The sequence below is a fragment of the Corapipo altera genome, unplaced genomic scaffold, assembly GCF_003945725.1.
Source record: "Corapipo altera isolate COAL_440 unplaced genomic scaffold, ASM394572v1 23b, whole genome shotgun sequence".
Taxonomy (NCBI): domain Eukaryota; kingdom Metazoa; phylum Chordata; class Aves; order Passeriformes; family Pipridae; genus Corapipo; species Corapipo altera.
In genome coordinates, this window is record NW_020884885.1 from 14,601,344 (window position 1) to 14,619,650 (window position 18,307).

Below are 18,307 nucleotides of genomic sequence, written 5' to 3' on the forward strand. Positions count from 1 at the left end.
GCAGGGACAGCCGGGCCCCGCCCGCCCTCGCACCTCCCCCGGTCACTGCTGCCGTCCGGCCCCTCCATCCCCCCCAGTCCAGGTCGGTGCCTGCGGTCAGGGGATGTCCGGCGATCCGCAGGCGCCCCGCGGCGCCCGCAAGAGGCCCCCGAGCGAGGACCCCGCGCCATGGCCGCCGCGGCGGGAGACTCGGAGCAGGTACCGGGGCAGGGGTCCCCCTGTGGTCCGGGGAGCGACCGCGGGTGCCGGGGCTGCCCGTGGAAACACCGTAATTAGCCTGTGCCTTCGTAGTTGCTAATTGTTAGAGAGGACCTGGGAGTGTTGGTGGGTGACAAGCTGACTGTGAGCCGGCAGCGCCCCGGCGGCCAGCGGGCAATGCAGCCGGCAGGAGCTGAGCGTGCTCGGCCTCCAGTATTCGAGGAGTAATGGGCATGAAGTAAAATGCAAGAACTTCCACCTCAACATGAGGAAGAACTTCCTGACGTTGAGGGTGGCAGAGCACTGGAACAGGGAAGTCGTGGAGTCTCCCTCTCTGGACACATTCCAAAGCCACGTGGACACGTTCCTGTGTCACCTGCTCCAGGTGACTCTGCCTTGGCGGGGGGATTGGACTGGATGATCTCTAGAGACCCCTTCAAACCCTAAGAGTTCTGTGATTCTCTATCAAGATATTAGGAAATTCCCTGCAGTTCCCAAAACATTGCCAGCTGTCAGTTTGTCTGCAGCTACAGGACTTGTGGCCCTTTTTATGTTAACTGGGGTTTTTTAAGTTTGTTCTGTGATTTTTTTCTGTTTGGGTGATGTTTTTTGTTTTTGATTGGGGTTTTATACATCATCACAACCAGAAGGTGAGTTGGCAGTACTGTGCATCATCAGACGAACCAAACACTGTGCTGGAGCACATGAAACATGACCTGGATGGGGCTCAAAATACCTCTCTGGGTTGCTGAGGTTCATACAGGTCTCTCTCAGCAGGGACATGGGGTAATCAGCAGACTGGGTAATGTGCCTGTCAGGAATGAGGGAAGGAATCTCCTTGGTCATAATATAAAATGAGGGGCAAATGGGGTTGTTGTCTTAATATGTAAAATGTTGTTAGAGATATGAAAGGGAAGATCCTCTTTTTTATGTATATAACTTGTTAGGTAAGAGAGGACAGATTCAAGTTTCATCAAGCAAGGTTTAGGGTAGGCATTAGGAAAATATTTCTAACCTGGAACAGTTAAATGGGTTGCCTGAGGATCCTGTGACTCGCTATCGTTGGAGGTTGTAAAGATGAGGTTAAAGTAGAACGCTCCAAACCTTGTCAAACTTGCCCCAGGCTGCCATCTCCATTAATTCACCTTCCCTGTCTCCTGCCTCAGAACCACTGCTGTGCTCTTGCACCTGTGCCTCCCCTCGTCTCGTTCTGCAAGTCCAACACCAACTGGAAGCATTTTCCTCCAGCAGCTGCAGCAGTGTGCAGGTGTTCTGTCTGTTCAGAGGGACTGCATTAGGCAAAGCCTCAGCTTGCTGTGGTTCTGTGGGCCAGGAGACAGTCTTGAGGTGTCACAAAATCCCAGTTCCCCTTTGCTTGATTCTTACAGCCTTTAGACCCTCAAGAATCACTCAGCATTCAACTTAGAGTCACTGGGGCATTGGAGTGATGGGGGACAGCAGTGACAGCAGCACTTTTTTCTAACTATTTCAGTAAAGATACTGGTACCAACTAACCAACTGCCTGCCAGTTTTGCTGTGCTGCTTTTTCTTTTGCTTTTGTCCCCTCTCTTTTGTGGGTATTGACAAAATACTCCCCTCTAATGTGGATTCTTGCTGCTAAAATAACGTTTGTCTTGGAAACATCCTTTCATGGGCATAAATGACTAAGGTGGGCGGTAGAGCAGCTAATCATTTGTCATTTTAAAAAACTATTGAATCTTCTAGTTACTGCAATAAAAAAATTTGAAAAGGCCATAAATGATCAGTTTCAGTGGGAGGTTTGTAGTTGCTACAAAACTGACAGTCCAAAGCTTTTAAGCGGAGGAGGAATTCTCACCACATTGCTTTCCTGTCTCTTCATTAGAATTATTTTGTTTCTCACCTAAAAATACCCTCCCTTTTGCACTGTGTGGTGCTGAAGGTGTTGTAGAAAATAATTTTTTTTAAAGTCTCATGACATTATTTTTGCTATTTTGATTTATTTGATCCATTTCTGTGCTGAAGACAGATTTTAAACAGATATCTACCAGCTTATTCGTTGTACTTTTCTCCCTTCATGTGTACAGCCTAACACAGATCTGTTTTACCACATCAGACTTACCACTTCATGGCTATTCTAGGAAACCTCATCATGGTTTACTACCCGTCAATATGATGTATCAGTGGTGTGATTTCATCTGTGCAGTCTATGCTTATTTCTGAGGAAAATACATGATTTCTCAGCAATTTCTAAATGGGGGATACTTAGTTCAGGCACTGTTTATTTTTATTTACTACAATCTCTAAAAATATCCACATTGTAGTTCAGTTTTACACCTTTTGCAAATTATCCCCAAAACCTTTACAAATTTGTTCCACAAGCAGCCTGGGACCGCCTTCATTTTCATTCCATTAGATCCATATTGTTTTCTGGGGTTTTGGGTTGGGAGAGTGGGTTTGTTTTGCTTGGGTTTTGAAATGATATTAGGTACAGTGATTTGAATAGAATAGGAAAAAAATATTTTTCCGTGAGCAACCACAGGCTTGTAGAATACAATAATTTTTTTAGATTTGACTGCTGAAAATTTTCAGTGAATACTTCCACTAAGTTTCTATTCAGAAGTTTACCAGCAAATTTGTTTTCTACATAATATTTAATGCTTTTAAAAATTAGTCACTTGGTTTAGTTCATGGAAGTTCTTGGAGTTTTTCTTCATGCCTAACAGCATGTATAAATTTAGGCTAAGGTGACAACTGCATAGCAACAGAGAACTAAACTGTTCATGTTAGCTGTACCAGAAAACTACTGGGCCAGATTCTGACTGAGAGATAGGAAGGAAGACATAACCAGTGGCACCTGTACTTCAACTTATAAATCAAATTTTAAAGTACTTCCAACTGAGATTTGACAAAGAATAATCCTGTTGAGTTGCCAACTGCTTTCCCATGTGTTCACTCCCAGGCTCATTAGAGCAAGAACCATTTTTGTAGTTATGGGAAGTACTGTCATTTTTATTATCAGTAATTTTAGATATGAAATACAGTAATATTTTTATTTAGATAGTGTATGGTTATCATCAGCATCTACCTATCCTGGAAAAATGCTGTTAAACTCTGTAAATTGATTTGTAATCCTGGAAATCTACAGAAAAATAGTAAAAATTTCTTGATTATGTTTATTCTTGATGAGAGGAATTTCTGAACTTCTAGAAATTCTTTTTAATAAGTGGTGAAAAGCAATTATGTTCTTCCATGGATATGAATTTTGCAGTAAATGTCTAGATTCATCAAACAGGGAAAATATCTAACAACTATAGGAGTGTTATAATCTAGGTTTTGTTATGGCTGTGTACATTTAATTAATAATAGCAGTATAAACCTGTCAAAAATAGAAGAGACATAATTTTTCTTCGAAGTGAAAAAATACCAGTGTATTATGTAGGCTAGAAATAAAAATGAAATACAGAGGATGTAATTTTGAATAAGAGTCGACACAAGATACCGTGGGACTCAGTTTTGAGACAGGTGAATAGATAAAAATTATGTACAGCCATCAATTCTGTATAAATAAATCAGAACAACAAAACAGGGACTCATAGTTTACACATACTATGTGCTTGCTTTATATTTGTAAACATATGACACATGCATTAATGTTTTCAGTTCACAGTACATTTCAGAGTCATTAGTATTTGAAAAAATGTTTTACTAGTCAGAGTAAACTTCATTTATCTTATTATTTTCAACGACAAAGAGCTGGAAAGTAGTGGTTTCATTTTCAGTTGTGTGAATGGGGAGGATCTCAGGTGGGTTTTTTTCACTGTTTAGGTGTTTGCTTATTTGGCCTGGGGTCTTTTTTCCTTCATGTGCGCTTTTATCTGCTGTCCTAATTGTTTCAGGTAATGTGAACTGATGAGAGTTCAGTTCGTGGTTCTTGATTTCTTCCTGAGTTTCCAGGATTGCTGGTTAGAGTCTTGTTTCTATTGCTTCAAATGAGTAAAATTATAATTTTTTTAATATATTAAAAGATACTTTCAATAATAGAAAGGAAGTCAGAGGAGGCAGGAATAGCATCTGAACTGAATCCCAGTTCACATGAAACCCATACAAGAAAAAAAGTGTTACTGAGGTAGTGTAGGTGGAAATATTACCCCATCCCTGGGAGATAAATTGACATAAATATACTTTTCTGTTTCTCTACTTTTAATTTCCTGGTTGATGGGTTCAGTCATATCAGGATCTTTGTGAAAGCACATATGATTTTTATTTTTACACTGGTAAATGGGGAAAGATTTTGCTTTTTATTCTCTCACATAAGCTAAAAGAAATACTCAAGACAATATGTAAATGCATAAATTCAAGCACGCAGAATGGATTAAAGTAGCATCTCACAACTTCCTCTGCAATTACTGGTTACATTTCTCATGTAAATGATTCCAATATTCAAATTTTTTTGTTTTCCAGTGTAGTACTCACTTATTAAAGACCACTACCTGTGAGGAACAGCCTTCTTAGCTGTATATGTTCAGTGCAGAATCATGTTTAGGATTTCCAATAAATAGTTTTGGCTTGGTTCTGGTTTAAATTAACTATAAATGAATCTCTGACACTACAGATACCTTTGGTTAATATATAGATACAGATTTACTCATTGATGTAATAAACAATGGAATATGGAAAAATTAAGAACTTTTTTTTCCTTCTGAAAGAAATGTTAAAATAATGCAATTTACCTTCTGGCTAAACTGCATGTGAAGTAACCTCATATTGTAAAAATGTAGGAATGTGAAGTTCACAAAATAATGTGCCTATATTTTCTATGCTATTTTTGACTGCTGTTTAAAAATGCACAACAACTAATAAAATCTGTTCTGCTGAAATTTGTAAATCAAGCAAAATAAATTCACAGAAAACATAAATTAGACTGTTGTACGGCAGTACGAAAGTCCTACTCCTTTAAACTCAGTTTCAGAATTTAAATTCTTAGGTTTGTGGCGTATCTGATGTTTTTTCATTTATTTCTTTAATTTATTTTTAGGATAAGTTACATCCAAGGAATCTTATCCCAGAGCTTTGTAGACTGTTTTATGATTTAGGCTGGGTAACAGGAACTGGTGGAGGAATCAGCTTGAAACATGGGTAAGTAATGATGAAAGAGAAACAATGTGATGGTTAGAGAGGGGCTGGCTGTGTTTAGTAGTTGGTGAGGGCATTTCAGTTCCATGAAAGTCAGGAGTGAGCAAGAAAGTGGAGGGGGAAATGAACAATCTGTCAAATTTAACCATATAGAAGGGAGCTGACTAGTCTGGATTAATCACTGAAATCCCTTCAATGGAGAGAGACAACTAAAGAGAAGGACTTTTTTCTGTCCTTTTCCTATCTTTGTTTAAGGTAGATGAATTGTCTTCAAAGCACAATGCATTCCCTCTTTTTCATTTCGCTGACTATGGAATTTAGAGTGGGTTACACCAGGCACAAGGCTTTCAAATGCCTGTGGTTAATTGAGATCAGTCTCTCCCTAGACCTTTTGCAGGCAAGTAGTTTCCTTTAAGCAGGAGATTACTATTCTACTGAGGTAATAGCAACAATTTTTGGTGTGAATCTGCTGCTAAGAAGCACTGCTTTGTGTTTTAATTTGCTTGTCTCCCCAAATTCATAATTTCCAAGCTTTTGTGGAGACAGGGCTCCTCTCAGTGGCCACTAAAAAAAGTTCTCATTCTGCAAAATGCCTTACACAGAGCCTGCAATTCTGTCCCCAGTCACGGGGTTGTGATACTAACTTGAGAGTGTCTGACTTCTCATTTTCTGATATACACTTGCATGCATGCATGCACAGCCATTGCTATTCAAATATATTTATATATGGGAAGAAAAGATTCTAAATGCAAATATTTGTACCGTTTGGACTTTGTGCAGGTCATTTCACCTCCCTGCTTGATTTTTGCCAGCAAAGCAAGAGCAGTAATAATAATGTGAGCAATGATAAGAGGGTTATTTTTTGTTTTCAAAACTATCTATGGAAAGATCTTTCTAGCACTAATTTGTCATCAGTAGCTAAATGTAGCCTATTTTCTTTGTAATTTCAGTGCATCTCATGTTGGTTGTGGCAAGACAAATGGCATTATCAGAGAATTCACTAACATAGTAGTATAGTTTTCCTCAGCAGTTCTGTTACTTGGTTGCTCAGACTACACCTATATAAATACATGTTTTAGTTGATATCAATATTGTACATGGTCTAGGAATAGTTATGTGTGTGTGCTATACTGCTTTATATCTACAGTAGCAGTAGCTTTGTTTCAAAATGAGTAGCTATAAGGCAGAGATCAGACTACCTTAGAATTGTTACATAGGAAATAGTGAACAATTACAATTTGATTCAAATACAACAACTGATTTTACCAGCTAATCCTAATCAGCATCACTCATGTTCATATCAACTATTCAGAAAAAAAAATACCACTTTGGACGTGGGTTAACATACTAAAAAATGGATCTAAAATTCATTGTCAGATATCTTGTATTTTGAAGGATGTGTTTCATCGTTAGAGTTTCCCTTTCTGGTTAAAAAGAAAAAAGTCTGTTTTTTAAAAAAAACCTGCATGTCTTTCATTGGTAACTGAATCACCACTTGATTTCCCCATATGTTGCTCTCTCAGTCATCTTGCTCATGCAAAGGACTAAATTAATGCAATGTTGGCAGTGTTAATTCATGAATGTTAAAAATTACAAATATGATAAAGCTACATTTTTATGTACTTCACAGATATTTTACCCCTATGGATATACATCATCTTAAGAGTTTTTATTTTTGGAAGAGTTAAAATCACAGAATTGTTTAAGTTGATACAGACCATTAAGATCCTCGAGTCCACATAAACCTGCCACTGCCAAGTTCACCACTAAAACACATCCCTAATCACCATGCCTAAAGTGTTTTGAACACTTCCAGAGATGGTGAGCCAACTGCTCCCCTGGGCAGCCTGTTCCAATGCTTGATAACCCTTTCAGTGAAGAAACTTTTCCTAATATGAAATCTAAACCTCCCCTGGTGCTACTTGAGGCCATTTCCAATTCTCCTGTTACTTGTTACCTGGGAGAAGAGTCTGACCCCCACCTGGCTACAACCTCCTTTCAGGTAGTTGTAGAGAGTGATGAGGTCTCCCCTGAGCCTCCTCTTCTCCAGTCTAAACAACTGCAGCTCCCTCAGCCTCTCCTCATAAGACTTGTGATCCAGACCCTTCACCAGCTCCATTGCTCTTGTCCAGGAATACAAACTTCTCATTGTCTGTAGGAAATGTATCTGTAACTTGACTAATTATTCACTAGATGTCTCTATGCTCCTGAATTTACACTGTGACTATTGAAGCCAAATAGTGATTACAATTGAGAGAGATAATCTAGTTGGGGGTTTTTTGCTAATAAGGAGAATAATTCAGGCACCATCTTAAAATAATTTTAATTTAAATCAATTTTTGTAGTTTTCGTTCATGTAGACCTTGCAAGAAGTGATGCACTTCTACTTGAATTTCATTTAATTTCATTGTATCAGTGTTATCTTTATCAATACAAATAGATATATAGCTGCACAAAAAACCTAAACTGCACAGTTAAAAAGTAAAGTATTTATACTGAAGAATGCTACAGATAATTATTACTGTTTATAGGTAGTCTGTGGATTTTTTAGTAGTAGTTTTGTGACTTGCTTTGTCACGGATCAGTATCTGCTTGCAATTTCTCATTTAATTTTTATTCTGAATTCTGGGAATTAGAATTTGAATTATTGAAGGGAGAGGCTTTGGGTAGGAAAAACAAGGTTGCACTTCCTACTTCCTCTTACAAAAGTGAAAGTAGGATTTTGTACCCCTGCAAGTTAAAGATTTTATAGACCCTTCTACAATTTGACTCTATTTTGATGACCATCTACATGTCAATGTATAGAAGGAGCAAGAAAGTTCTTAGGGGCTAGATTTGCTATTTCCTTTTCAAGGTTTAAGGGCTCTAATACCTGTGCAGTTGGAAAGTCATTGTTCAGCTGTGTTTACTGATTTTCCCCGTCTGCAACTTTTCACAGGAATGAAATCTACATCGCTCCTTCAGGAGTCCAAAAGGAAAGAATACAGGTACGTTAGGCTGTACTTTTACCTCAAAGCTCATCCTGAGATACAGGAAAGTGCCTTTGGTTAGAGTTTCACTTTTTCTTATGTAAAGTTGGAAACTTGTTGCACTGTTGACTACCTTATTGAAACAACTGATGATGTCTCCCAGGACTCCACTACCATAGCAAGCCAGTATGTGTTTCAGTGGCCAGTGTATATTAGTCTTGAAGATCTCTTTGCTTTAAATAAGCACAAAACTGTGTGGGATTTGAACTCAAGTGCAGCTTTATTTTTTGTCAAGCTTGAGTATCTTTATAGCTGTCTGGCCACAGTTTCAAGTTACTCTGGCACATACATAAAGAAGCATTAACACCTCATTACTGTTTATTTTCATTTGAGTGATTACAAATATTTTTCTTGATAGTCTCAGTAAATATTTGGGCTCTCCACATGAAAAGGTGACCTTGTCTGTCTCTTTTACAAAAAAAAACCCAAAATGTAAGTGAAGGGGAGAATGGTAAATGGTAACTATTTGATGACAGCAGGAACTCCCCCAGAATAGCATAATATGTGGGAAAGGATTTATCATTTCATAGATCTGAGGATAAATACTATGAGGAGTAAAAGGAATCCCTTCACTGATAGAAACATGGGGTTTAGCAGCATTGTTTGGGGATGTGAACAAGTAAGGCAGGCAGAGGTACATAAGATAACCATGATGGTCTCTTCTGTGCTATCAGTAGCAGTGGCTTGAGTGCAGTGAGTGAGGAAATCTCTTGCAACTGTATTTTCTGCTGACTGTTAAAATAACATTAAAAAAGAAAGTTTTATTACTGCCCTGGACAATTCTTTGTACTATTAGGAGTATCTAATTGATGCAAAGGTACCATTCATGTAAAGCTACTAAAAGCAAGGTTTAAAAGAAGTAGTTCTACAAGTCGAATAGATTATTTGTAAGTTTAATTTGTGTCCTTTGTTGATTCTTTAAGTGGGGAAGGAAAAGTACATCTACATTTCTTTTTTTTTTTTAAATCGGTTACTACTTTTCCTTTTGATTTATTTTGTGTTATTTAGGTACAGGCTGTCTCCTTTCTGAGAAAATTGTAGTTTTACAAATACCTGCTTGGCATCCCTCTTAATAAAGAGTACCTAAAATTAATTCCCATTACACAATGTCATTAAGTACTACTAGAAACTGGAATAAATGTGGTACATTCCAACACTTTTATAAAGTTAAAATCACATTCTATATTAAATATACGGTGCATATGTATTTGTTTCCCTAGAAGGAAAACAAAGCTATTCAAGTCATCACAGGTCAAAATAGTTTCTTCATTCTTACAGCCAGAAGATATGTTTGTTTGTGACATGAATGAGCAGGACATCAGTGGTCCTCCACTGCACAAGAAGCTAAAGAAAAGCCAGTGCACACCTCTCTTTATGAACGCCTACACTATGAGAGGTATGTAGCAAATGTTTTCAGTTCATCCATGTCTGAAACACTGTAAATGTACATCCACAAAATTGATATTCAGTACCATATTTTTATACATAGAAGTTACAATGGAATAAACATGATACTGTAAAATAAATTGATTTGCATAGATATATATATACAATGAAAGAGAATCCATAGTAACATCCTGTCAGTGTCATTTACAATTTACAGTTTTATCTTCTTGTGTAGCTATTCCTCTGATCATCATCACTAATTTTTAGTGCAGTATATTGGTAGGTTGTGGGGGGATTTACAGCAGTTTTAAACCAGTAGTTTTGCCTGTTCAGCAACTATGGTTTAGATCCCGTTGCATCCATTGGGTGAGATTAACAATTATGAATTATGAATAGGTGAAAAAGGTATGAAACTTTTCTCTTGCAGGTGGACAGTAATAGTGAGCTTTTGATGTTGTGTAAGATTTACATCTGTTGTTTTAGAAAGGATTTAGGAAGTCTCTTCTAGTCTTCCTGCACAAGAAGCTTACATGTGTACCTGAGGAATGGCAACACTGCAACTTTATAAGTAGATTATAATTATTGTCTGCCCATTTTTTGCATCATGACACAGTAAGGTAATGACAAATGTTTTTTCAGAGAGTCAGTAGATAATTGAAGAAGGCATAAAAACTAAGTAAAAGTCTCTAAACTTTCGTTTCACAAATAAGTTTGGGAATTCTTTAAAATCTCAGACCTCTGATAAAATAAATAGTGTGTTTCAGTCATTGCAGTATGTAAAGAAATGTACAAGTAGTGTTTCTCCTTGAATTTGTACAAGTAGTTTGTCTCCTGGAATTTGTCACTAACTAAAAGTTAACACTAGTGTCCTAAGACAATCCATAATTATCCTTTATAGGTAAGTAATGATCTCATATCTTCATTTAGGTTGCTGTATATTTTTTCCTCTAATGCAGTAGATTACCATTTGCTTAGAGACCCAATCAAAGGAAATATGTGAACAAAATTTTTCTAATAGATGCATTTTTAAATTAATTCTAAATTTTTTTTTCTTGTTTTTGTGTTCTTAGGGGCAGGTGCAGTGATCCATACTCATTCCAAGGCTGCTGTTATGGCTACCCTTCTTTACCCAGGGACTGAGTTCCGTATTACCCATCAGGAGATGATAAAAGGAATCCAGAAGTGTACTTCAGGAGGCTATTACAGGTACTTCTCTGTATTTTAAGAAAAGAGGCATGATATTTGATCATTTGTTTTCAACAATACAAATAGATGATGAGTAATTCAAGTTATGTGCATTAAAGTGTGTAATATAAAATGTTAGGAATAAGAAGTAAAAAGACCTCTGGAATAAATGAGTCATTGGCTTTCTGTAAGGTCTCAAGCCTGTGGAAGAGATCTGAGATAAAATCTTGTAATGTCAAGGCTACTGTGGTCTGTTGAGCTACAGCAACAAACCAAATAAAGAGCCACATCCTGAGATGTTGACACATCTATACAGTGTTAAGCTGAAACTGGAGCCAACCAACATTAGGTTGCATTGATAGCATGTGAAATCTACATTTGGGTGGACTTCACATATCACTGCCTGTGCTAGTTTAGGGCATGTTAAGAGAGTAGAAGATTTCAGATTTTACTTGACAGAGTTTGAAAGAGAATTCAGAATAAACAGCTCATTAAAGATAATGTTATTACTTTTCAAGGATGAGCTCTGAGGTAAGTGCTGAGTTATTCCAAATTATGTGTGATGGCTTGTTTTGAGGTCTCCACCCACAGAGTGTTGAATTGGGATCTGCAAACAACATTTATATAACATGTGACAAGTAGATGAGAAATTGAAATGTTAAATTCTTTCCACTTTTTGATGTTAATTTTTGTATCTAACTATTGCCCTTTGGCAAGGGAGAAAGCTGTATGTGATTTTATGCCCAAGCATATTTTGTTCCATTTTGGTTAACTTGCCAACCTTTACCTTCTTGTTAGCATTAGCATGTGCATTTTTAATGTGGCAAAATACAATCCCTTGTATTGAATTTTCTAACAACACTAGTTTTAAAAACATCTACATCAATTTTCTATTTTGGATATGCATTTTGAACTCTCAAATATTGCTAAATATTAGTCAGGAGACATCATATTTTAGTCAGGAGACATAATATTTATCAGGTTCCATATCTCCAAGTTGTCTGGTATCACCAGAAAAACTGAAGAAATCAAAGCTTCAGATTATATGGTTCATAACCACATATTTATCCATACTAGAGCAATTCCACTGTCTTGCCTCACACAAGGGTCCCCATTGAATTCCAAAGAAATTTGATAGTAGAAAATGGAACCTTTCAAGAAAGGGATTGAAGGTATGTTGTTTCTAATTGGAAGCTATCCACGAAAACGCTACAGATATGATAATCAGAAGTATTTTTTTTGCCTAAATACGACTCCAGTGATGCCAGAGTAATTTTCCCTTCAACTTCTGTAGAAGGAGAATTAGATCAGTAGTAAAAAGCTTTGAAAATCCAGACTATGACAAAGTATCTTAAATTAAGTTTTGACTAAATGTAGGCTGCTTATATTTCCATAAAACTAAAGTATTTAGCTCATTCAGAGTCTTCTTGACATTTTATAGATACTAGTTTTTGATAAAAAGCTTATGGTTATCATTAGGGATCAGTTATATTATTTATACCCACATCCAAGCTCACGTAGAAAGCAGAACCTAGGAAGCCAATCCATTAGCTCATTTGGCCTCAAATCTAGTTTTGGTGATCAGTATATGGTGAGTCAAACTGCAAATGCCACTTAATTTTTTTCATTCACTATTTTTATAGCTTCCTTGAGAAAGTATCAGCATTGAAAACTGTAAGGGATAAGACTTTAATTTTCTGAATATTTGATTTGAAGTACAAGCTGTTGCTTTGGGTTTTTTTACCATTGCTTTCTTTCTGTGTTTTATAAAAGTAAGTACTACTAGCATCCACTCATGAAATATCTAAGTGATCTCAATGATAAACCTGAACCTGAAGTGGGGACTTATTAAAACTATTTAAACAAGTTTCTGCCAGTGTTAATTAAGGTTCAGACAATGCCAAATATCCCAGTCCTCCTTCAGAAGAAACTCTTAGGCAAGTTCCACTGAGTAACATGCATAATCTTGTCTTTGGAACTGGGGTTCTGAGGCTCTCTTAAGATCACATGTAGCCCACCAATGACTCCATCACAGAGAATTTATTTTTCATGTGTTGACTCTACTTTCTATTTATATGCCTTAGAAGGACAATCTTCCAGGGGCTTTTTGGACTACCTGAATTAATTTTTTTCTGCTCTCCAGCAAACAGCTTCATTTCCTTCTTCATGATATGATTCTTTTAAATAATTTAATCTGAGGTAAAGCTTGTAGATGATGCCAATACAGGATGGAGAGTTTGAAAAAGTTGTAAAGAGACCCAACTACAAAGTGATATGTGAATAAACAGCTACACCTAATAGATTAAAGTGTTATTTTCTTTTTGTGCCTCAAGTGTAGCTCAGGTATTGCCAGCATAGTATGTGTTTGGGAGTGAGAGATGTTCCTGAGAATTCTTATGTTACAGCATGACTCAGAAGAGAAGATATCATTAGTGCTGAAAATTTATTAACATCTTTACACAGTAAAGGGAGAATCTCTTTCTTAGGGAAAACTTCTTAGATCCAAGCACAAGGTTTTTTTAAATACATGAACATTCATTTTTCTTTCAGATATGATGATACACTAGTGGTTCCCATTATTGAAAATACACCAGAAGAGAAGGATCTCAAGGAAAGAATGGCACGTGCAATGGAAAAATACCCAGACTCCTGTGCTGTATTGGTCAGACGTCATGGTGTTTACGTGTGGGGAGGAACATGGGAAAAAGCCAAAACGATGTGAGTACAATTTAGCAACATGCTGTCTTTTGCTACTATACCTCAAAACCTTAGTGAACTTAATGTCATGTGTATTTTCAACCCATTGACAATGATTTAGAACATTGAGGCCTCACTGCATGTATGGGGAGCTTTTGGGAGTGGGTTCATCCATAATTCCAATGCTTGCTTTTTCTTTCATATCAGTGTTGGCTAATAAGGTTGCCAACATTTTCCTTTCGTATGGACAAGTCCTTCCTCATATGAAACCTGCAGACAATCCCTGCTTTTCTATGACACCTGCCAATACTGTTTGTGTAGTCTTCCCTAGTACAAGTTTTGGAATTTACTTCATCTGCTGATAGAAATGCAACAAAAATGCTGGGCGCTTTCCATACCACAGTGTTGGAAGTAACAGTAATAGAGCTGTCCATTCAAACTATTGCATTGGTGATATAAAGCTTAAGGAAGGAAAATACTAGTTTTCATAAAACATGGTGAGACTTGAGCCTTACTAACATTTCACTTTTTTTCCTTATTGATATTAGGTGTGAGTGTTATGATTACTTGTTTGATATCGCAGTGCAGATGAAGCAGCATGGGCTGGATCCTTCAAAACATCCAGCCGGAGAAAATGGGATCTTGTAAATGTCAACAACATTTATATTCAGGTGTGAATTTATCTGTAAAGATGATCTGTTTGGAGGGAGGGACTACAGATGACACCATCACTTCAGTTTTCTTTCCCACTCGGGAAACTTTAGTATTGCTCATCTTCCCCCAGTCTGCTTTGTTACCACTGCAATCATATCTATGCCTGAAATAATGCTCCTTTTCCATACAATGCAACAAAAAAAATATATGTATTAATAGTCAAGTATGTTCTGTCCATATTTAGCACCTATTTACAGCATGGAGTGCAACTGCTTTTTAAAACAAAACAGTATCAAGCGTTACCAGTAAAAGCAGTGGACTAAGAATACCCCAGCGTAGTAAAATAATCTATACAGAGACACCTGAACACCCACAGTTGTTCTTCAGCTTGCAGCATCAGGTTTGATATCAGTCCATCCCTGGTGTTACTTGTATGGTGGATTGGTTGGAGGTTTTTGTGGATTTGATTTTTTCCTTCAGCAGACTTGGCTGGTTGCAGTTAGAGTTTCACTGGTTACTGTCACCTGTTTACCTCGTGCAGTGAATTACCTTGACTTTCTGTTTTCTAGTGTAGCAATGATCGGTTTTGAAAGTTTTCATAAGAAATTGTTCAAAGTAAAAGCACATAGATAACACAGATAACATGAAGGATCGCTGAAACAGTTCTCACAAAAGCAATGTACAGCGTGGTATGGCAAAACACAGTGGTAGCATAACACTTCAGTTTGAGACACCTCTTCCTGAAAACGTAAGCAAGTTAAAAGATTCCAGTACAGAGATTATAAAAGGACTTCTTGGCCAAAGTGGTGGTGTAATTAAACAGGATAGGCTAACTTGTTGCAGAGTTGTCCTATCAGATAATTCACTGCACCCACCACGTTTTCATCAGAAGAAATGACGCATGGTTGCTCAGGCTGCATGAGCCCAGAACAGACAGGGACTTGGATCATTAACCTTTATGCCCACACTGGAGGACGAAGCAGCTGGACAGGAGGCTTCCTGTCAGTGAGTCTCTGTGTTAGCAGACATTTGGAGTGCTGCCACTGCATACAGTGATAAAGACATGCTGGCTGCCACACCTGCACAGAACTACCTCATGGCCCATGAGAACCATTCTAAAATTACACCTCAACCCCTACAATTGAATAGGTTGGGCTAACGTAGTGGCATTAATGTTCCTTTGCCTATTTATTATGACTGAATACCTAGTTTTAGAATATTTTCACTTTTACTTTGTTTCTCCTGTACAGGTTTCTTACATGGTGATGTGAGTTCCAGATTTCAGCTCATGCTGTTGAAGCCAGAAGGGGGTGCTGTTATACTCAGGGGATTGACAGATGCCAGCAGGCAGTTTTGACTGTTCAACGCATCCAAGAAGAAAAGGAGACTTCAAAACAACTGAATTGCTATTTATGAATCCTGTCAAGTGCTACAGTAGGAGGACTGAAAATTGAGTTGCATAAAAAAGATTTTGAACAACTATGGAGAACTAACATGACATTTTGTTTGTGTACCTTAAAAATGGATATTTCAACAGTCTGCATTGGCTGATCCTGCTGTAAATCTACATCATTTAAGTTGTTATAACTCTCCATTTCCAAAAGTTATAGTAGCTTTTATTCTTCAGGAAAAAAGTGAGGACAACCCCTTAATTAGAAGTTAATAAAGTTTAAAGCATTGTTTGAACTGTGATTCCTTCATGCCATGTTCATAGGTGGGGTTTTTTTTAATTAAACCTGTAGCATATGTATTTTTAAATTCTCCTAATTGTCATTATAATGAGTAGGAAACACATAATTTTATGGTGTGTATTTTGTAGTTATTACTGAAAGACTGCTCTGGGTCTTGTCTGGTTTTTACATCTTTACATTCCTTCACTTTGAGTAAGATTTTGTTTATTGCAACTTTAAGACAGCTTTTTATGACCTCTGTTTAGCCCCCCTAAGGTAGATTTAATCAAAGTGCTCATTAAAACATTGTATTGCATATTTATGACACAGTGTCTTTCAAGATCTTCTGCAGTGGCTCCCCAGTGGCCTTGAGTGTAAGCCTTGAGTGACCTTCTCTGATTGAGCGTTGAGACTTTATTCCCAAGGGCGAATTGAGACACTGACTGACCGTGTTCCCTGCTAGGGGCCTTGCATTCCTGCCACTTTCCCCTACATCATCTCTGGCACTTCTTTGAGCTTCCATGAGGTTAATTAAATCTTCAACCTAAAAGGAAACTACTGTGGGAGTGGGGGATAGAAAATTACTAAATTGTTTCCTAATAAGGCACTGGTAAAATGTTGAATCAAGTCAAAGGTGGGTTCAAAGAGATCCAGAGCCAGGGCAAAAGATGAGATGGCTGATACTGGAGAGGGCAGACAACACTTTCCCCTTTTCATGGAGATGACAGTTAAGTTCAATGTCTTGGAAATGTTGGACATGTTTGTCTTTCCCTACTATACATAGTGCTGTACCTGCAGTGTGCAATCTTTGAGCCTTATGGGGGGGGGGTGACCTTGGTTATTGTGAAATAGTGGTTATCACTACCTTATTGCAGATTGTATACTTATCAATACATTTTTTCAGTATTAGGCACTTGTTTGTCAGTGGTAAATATTTGAACTGCCTGATTTCTGCAAAAAGTAAATTCCTGTGGTATTCTGATGATGCTTTCAGAATAGTATAATATATAATTGTATAATTCCATAACACTAATGTTCTGTAAGTATAAAGAACGTATAAAGCAGTATATTTACACTTAGTATTGGTTTGTTTTGCTTGTATAATGACAAACTATAAAAGAACATTCATGAGGAAAGGTTTTTTTGCCAAATATATTCCTCTAGGGTCATGTTAATTACAAATATTCACTTTCTCATCCAGCTCCAATTTGCCACTCTGTAGCCTTTCTAAAATTTGTGTAAAACATCCAATTTCTATAGTAGTCAAGAAGTTTTGTCATATAGGATTCCAAGATGTTTGGAGTCCCATTCAGTGATATAGAACTAAGCTAAATGCACTCTTCTCATGTGAAGTCTCATCAAAGAAATTAGTGCCTTTACAGCTTTGGTGGCTCATAAACTTGTGAAATGATTACGGTTTCCTGGAGTGTTCAGAAAGCTCCTCCGGTTCAGATCCAATTATGTAGAACAAAAATAGGAAAATCGATCATGTGATTTAAAACTTCTAAGCTCACATAATTTTTAAGTGTATATCATTTTCTGATGTGAACTGTGGGCTAATAAGCCAGCTAGATATTTTTATACGTTTGCAGGAAAAGCTTGATCTCCATTGAGCCGATTATCTAGGTTTAGTATCACCAGATAGGCTTATGTCAAAATGACATAATTCCCATTTCAAGTGGCTCATCCAAAAAGCTAAGTTCCAACATTTCTCAATAAAAGTAACTTCCTACCAAACATCCTGTTTGCTTTCCAAGAAGGAAATAAAACTGCAGAATACAGCATCTTGAAACATTAAGAGATAGAACTCGTAACTTAGAGTAAGCAGTTATGATGCCAATATATGTTCTGTAGTGAAAGCTGTAGTGGCTGAACAGCTGGCATCCTATTTGCTTTATCTCTGAAATTGTAATTTAAAAATTAACATTAAAAAAGCTCACTGTCTAATGGAACAATACAAATACATTAGTAGCCTTCTTCTAGGTTGTTTTTTGCTATGCTTTTTGGGCAAATAGGTTTGCAACAATTTCTTACTGTTTTACAGGAGATGGCAAATTGGCAAAAAAATCCCTGGAGCACGTTAAATGGATTACTATTTTATCAAGCAGCAGAAGAAAATACCCAGTTTGATATTAATCCTTCCTAATTTCAAAATTGTTAAAAAAGCTCTGAGCAGATACAAGTTTAGGCATTCCTATGGAAGAGAGTTATCTCTAGAGATTTGTAAGCAATAAGGAAATTAGGAGAATGCTTCATTTTTCAAGTCGCTTTGGACTTTCATTTAGGTTTTGTTCTAAGGAGAGGTGAACCCGTGCAGGCTTTGTTTTTGTTTTCTTTGCCTACTTGTTAAGTGAAATTTAAGTTGTGCCTTAC

The 18,307-nt window shown here is 37.2% G+C and overlaps 1 protein-coding gene across 2 annotated transcripts; it reads left to right on the top strand.

The window, feature by feature from the left end:
• The first annotated feature begins 66 nt into the window (after nucleotides 1–66).
• On the top strand, nucleotides 67–17,911 carry APIP (APAF1 interacting protein). 2 transcript variants are annotated; one of them, XM_027641766.1, is made up of 8 exons: nucleotides 67–198; nucleotides 5,216–5,316; nucleotides 8,252–8,300; nucleotides 9,621–9,738; nucleotides 10,799–10,934; nucleotides 13,464–13,631; nucleotides 14,159–14,281; nucleotides 15,515–17,911. In XM_027641766.1, the coding sequence occupies exons 1-7, from the start codon at nucleotides 169–171 to the stop codon at nucleotides 14,256–14,258; spliced, it is 702 nt and encodes a 233-aa protein (XP_027497567.1). In that variant the 5' UTR covers nucleotides 67–168; the 3' UTR covers nucleotides 14,259–14,281; nucleotides 15,515–17,911. The 2 variants fall into 2 exon arrangements, with proteins under 2 accessions (XP_027497567.1, XP_027497568.1); XM_027641767.1 differs by lacking the exon at nucleotides 67–198 and adding an exon at nucleotides 592–751.
• The last annotated feature ends 396 nt before the right edge of the window (nucleotides 17,912–18,307 follow it).

Coding starts and splice junctions, on each gene's coding strand:
- APIP (XM_027641766.1), top strand. CDS start 169: ATGGCCGCCGCGGCGGGAGACTCGGAGCAG. Junction 8,301..9,620: donor TCCAAAAGGAAAGAATACAG/GTACGTTAGGCT, acceptor TCATTCTTACAG/CCAGAAGATATGTTTGTTTG. Junction 10,935..13,463: donor ACTTCAGGAGGCTATTACAG/GTACTTCTCTGT, acceptor TTTTTCTTTCAG/ATATGATGATACACTAGTGG.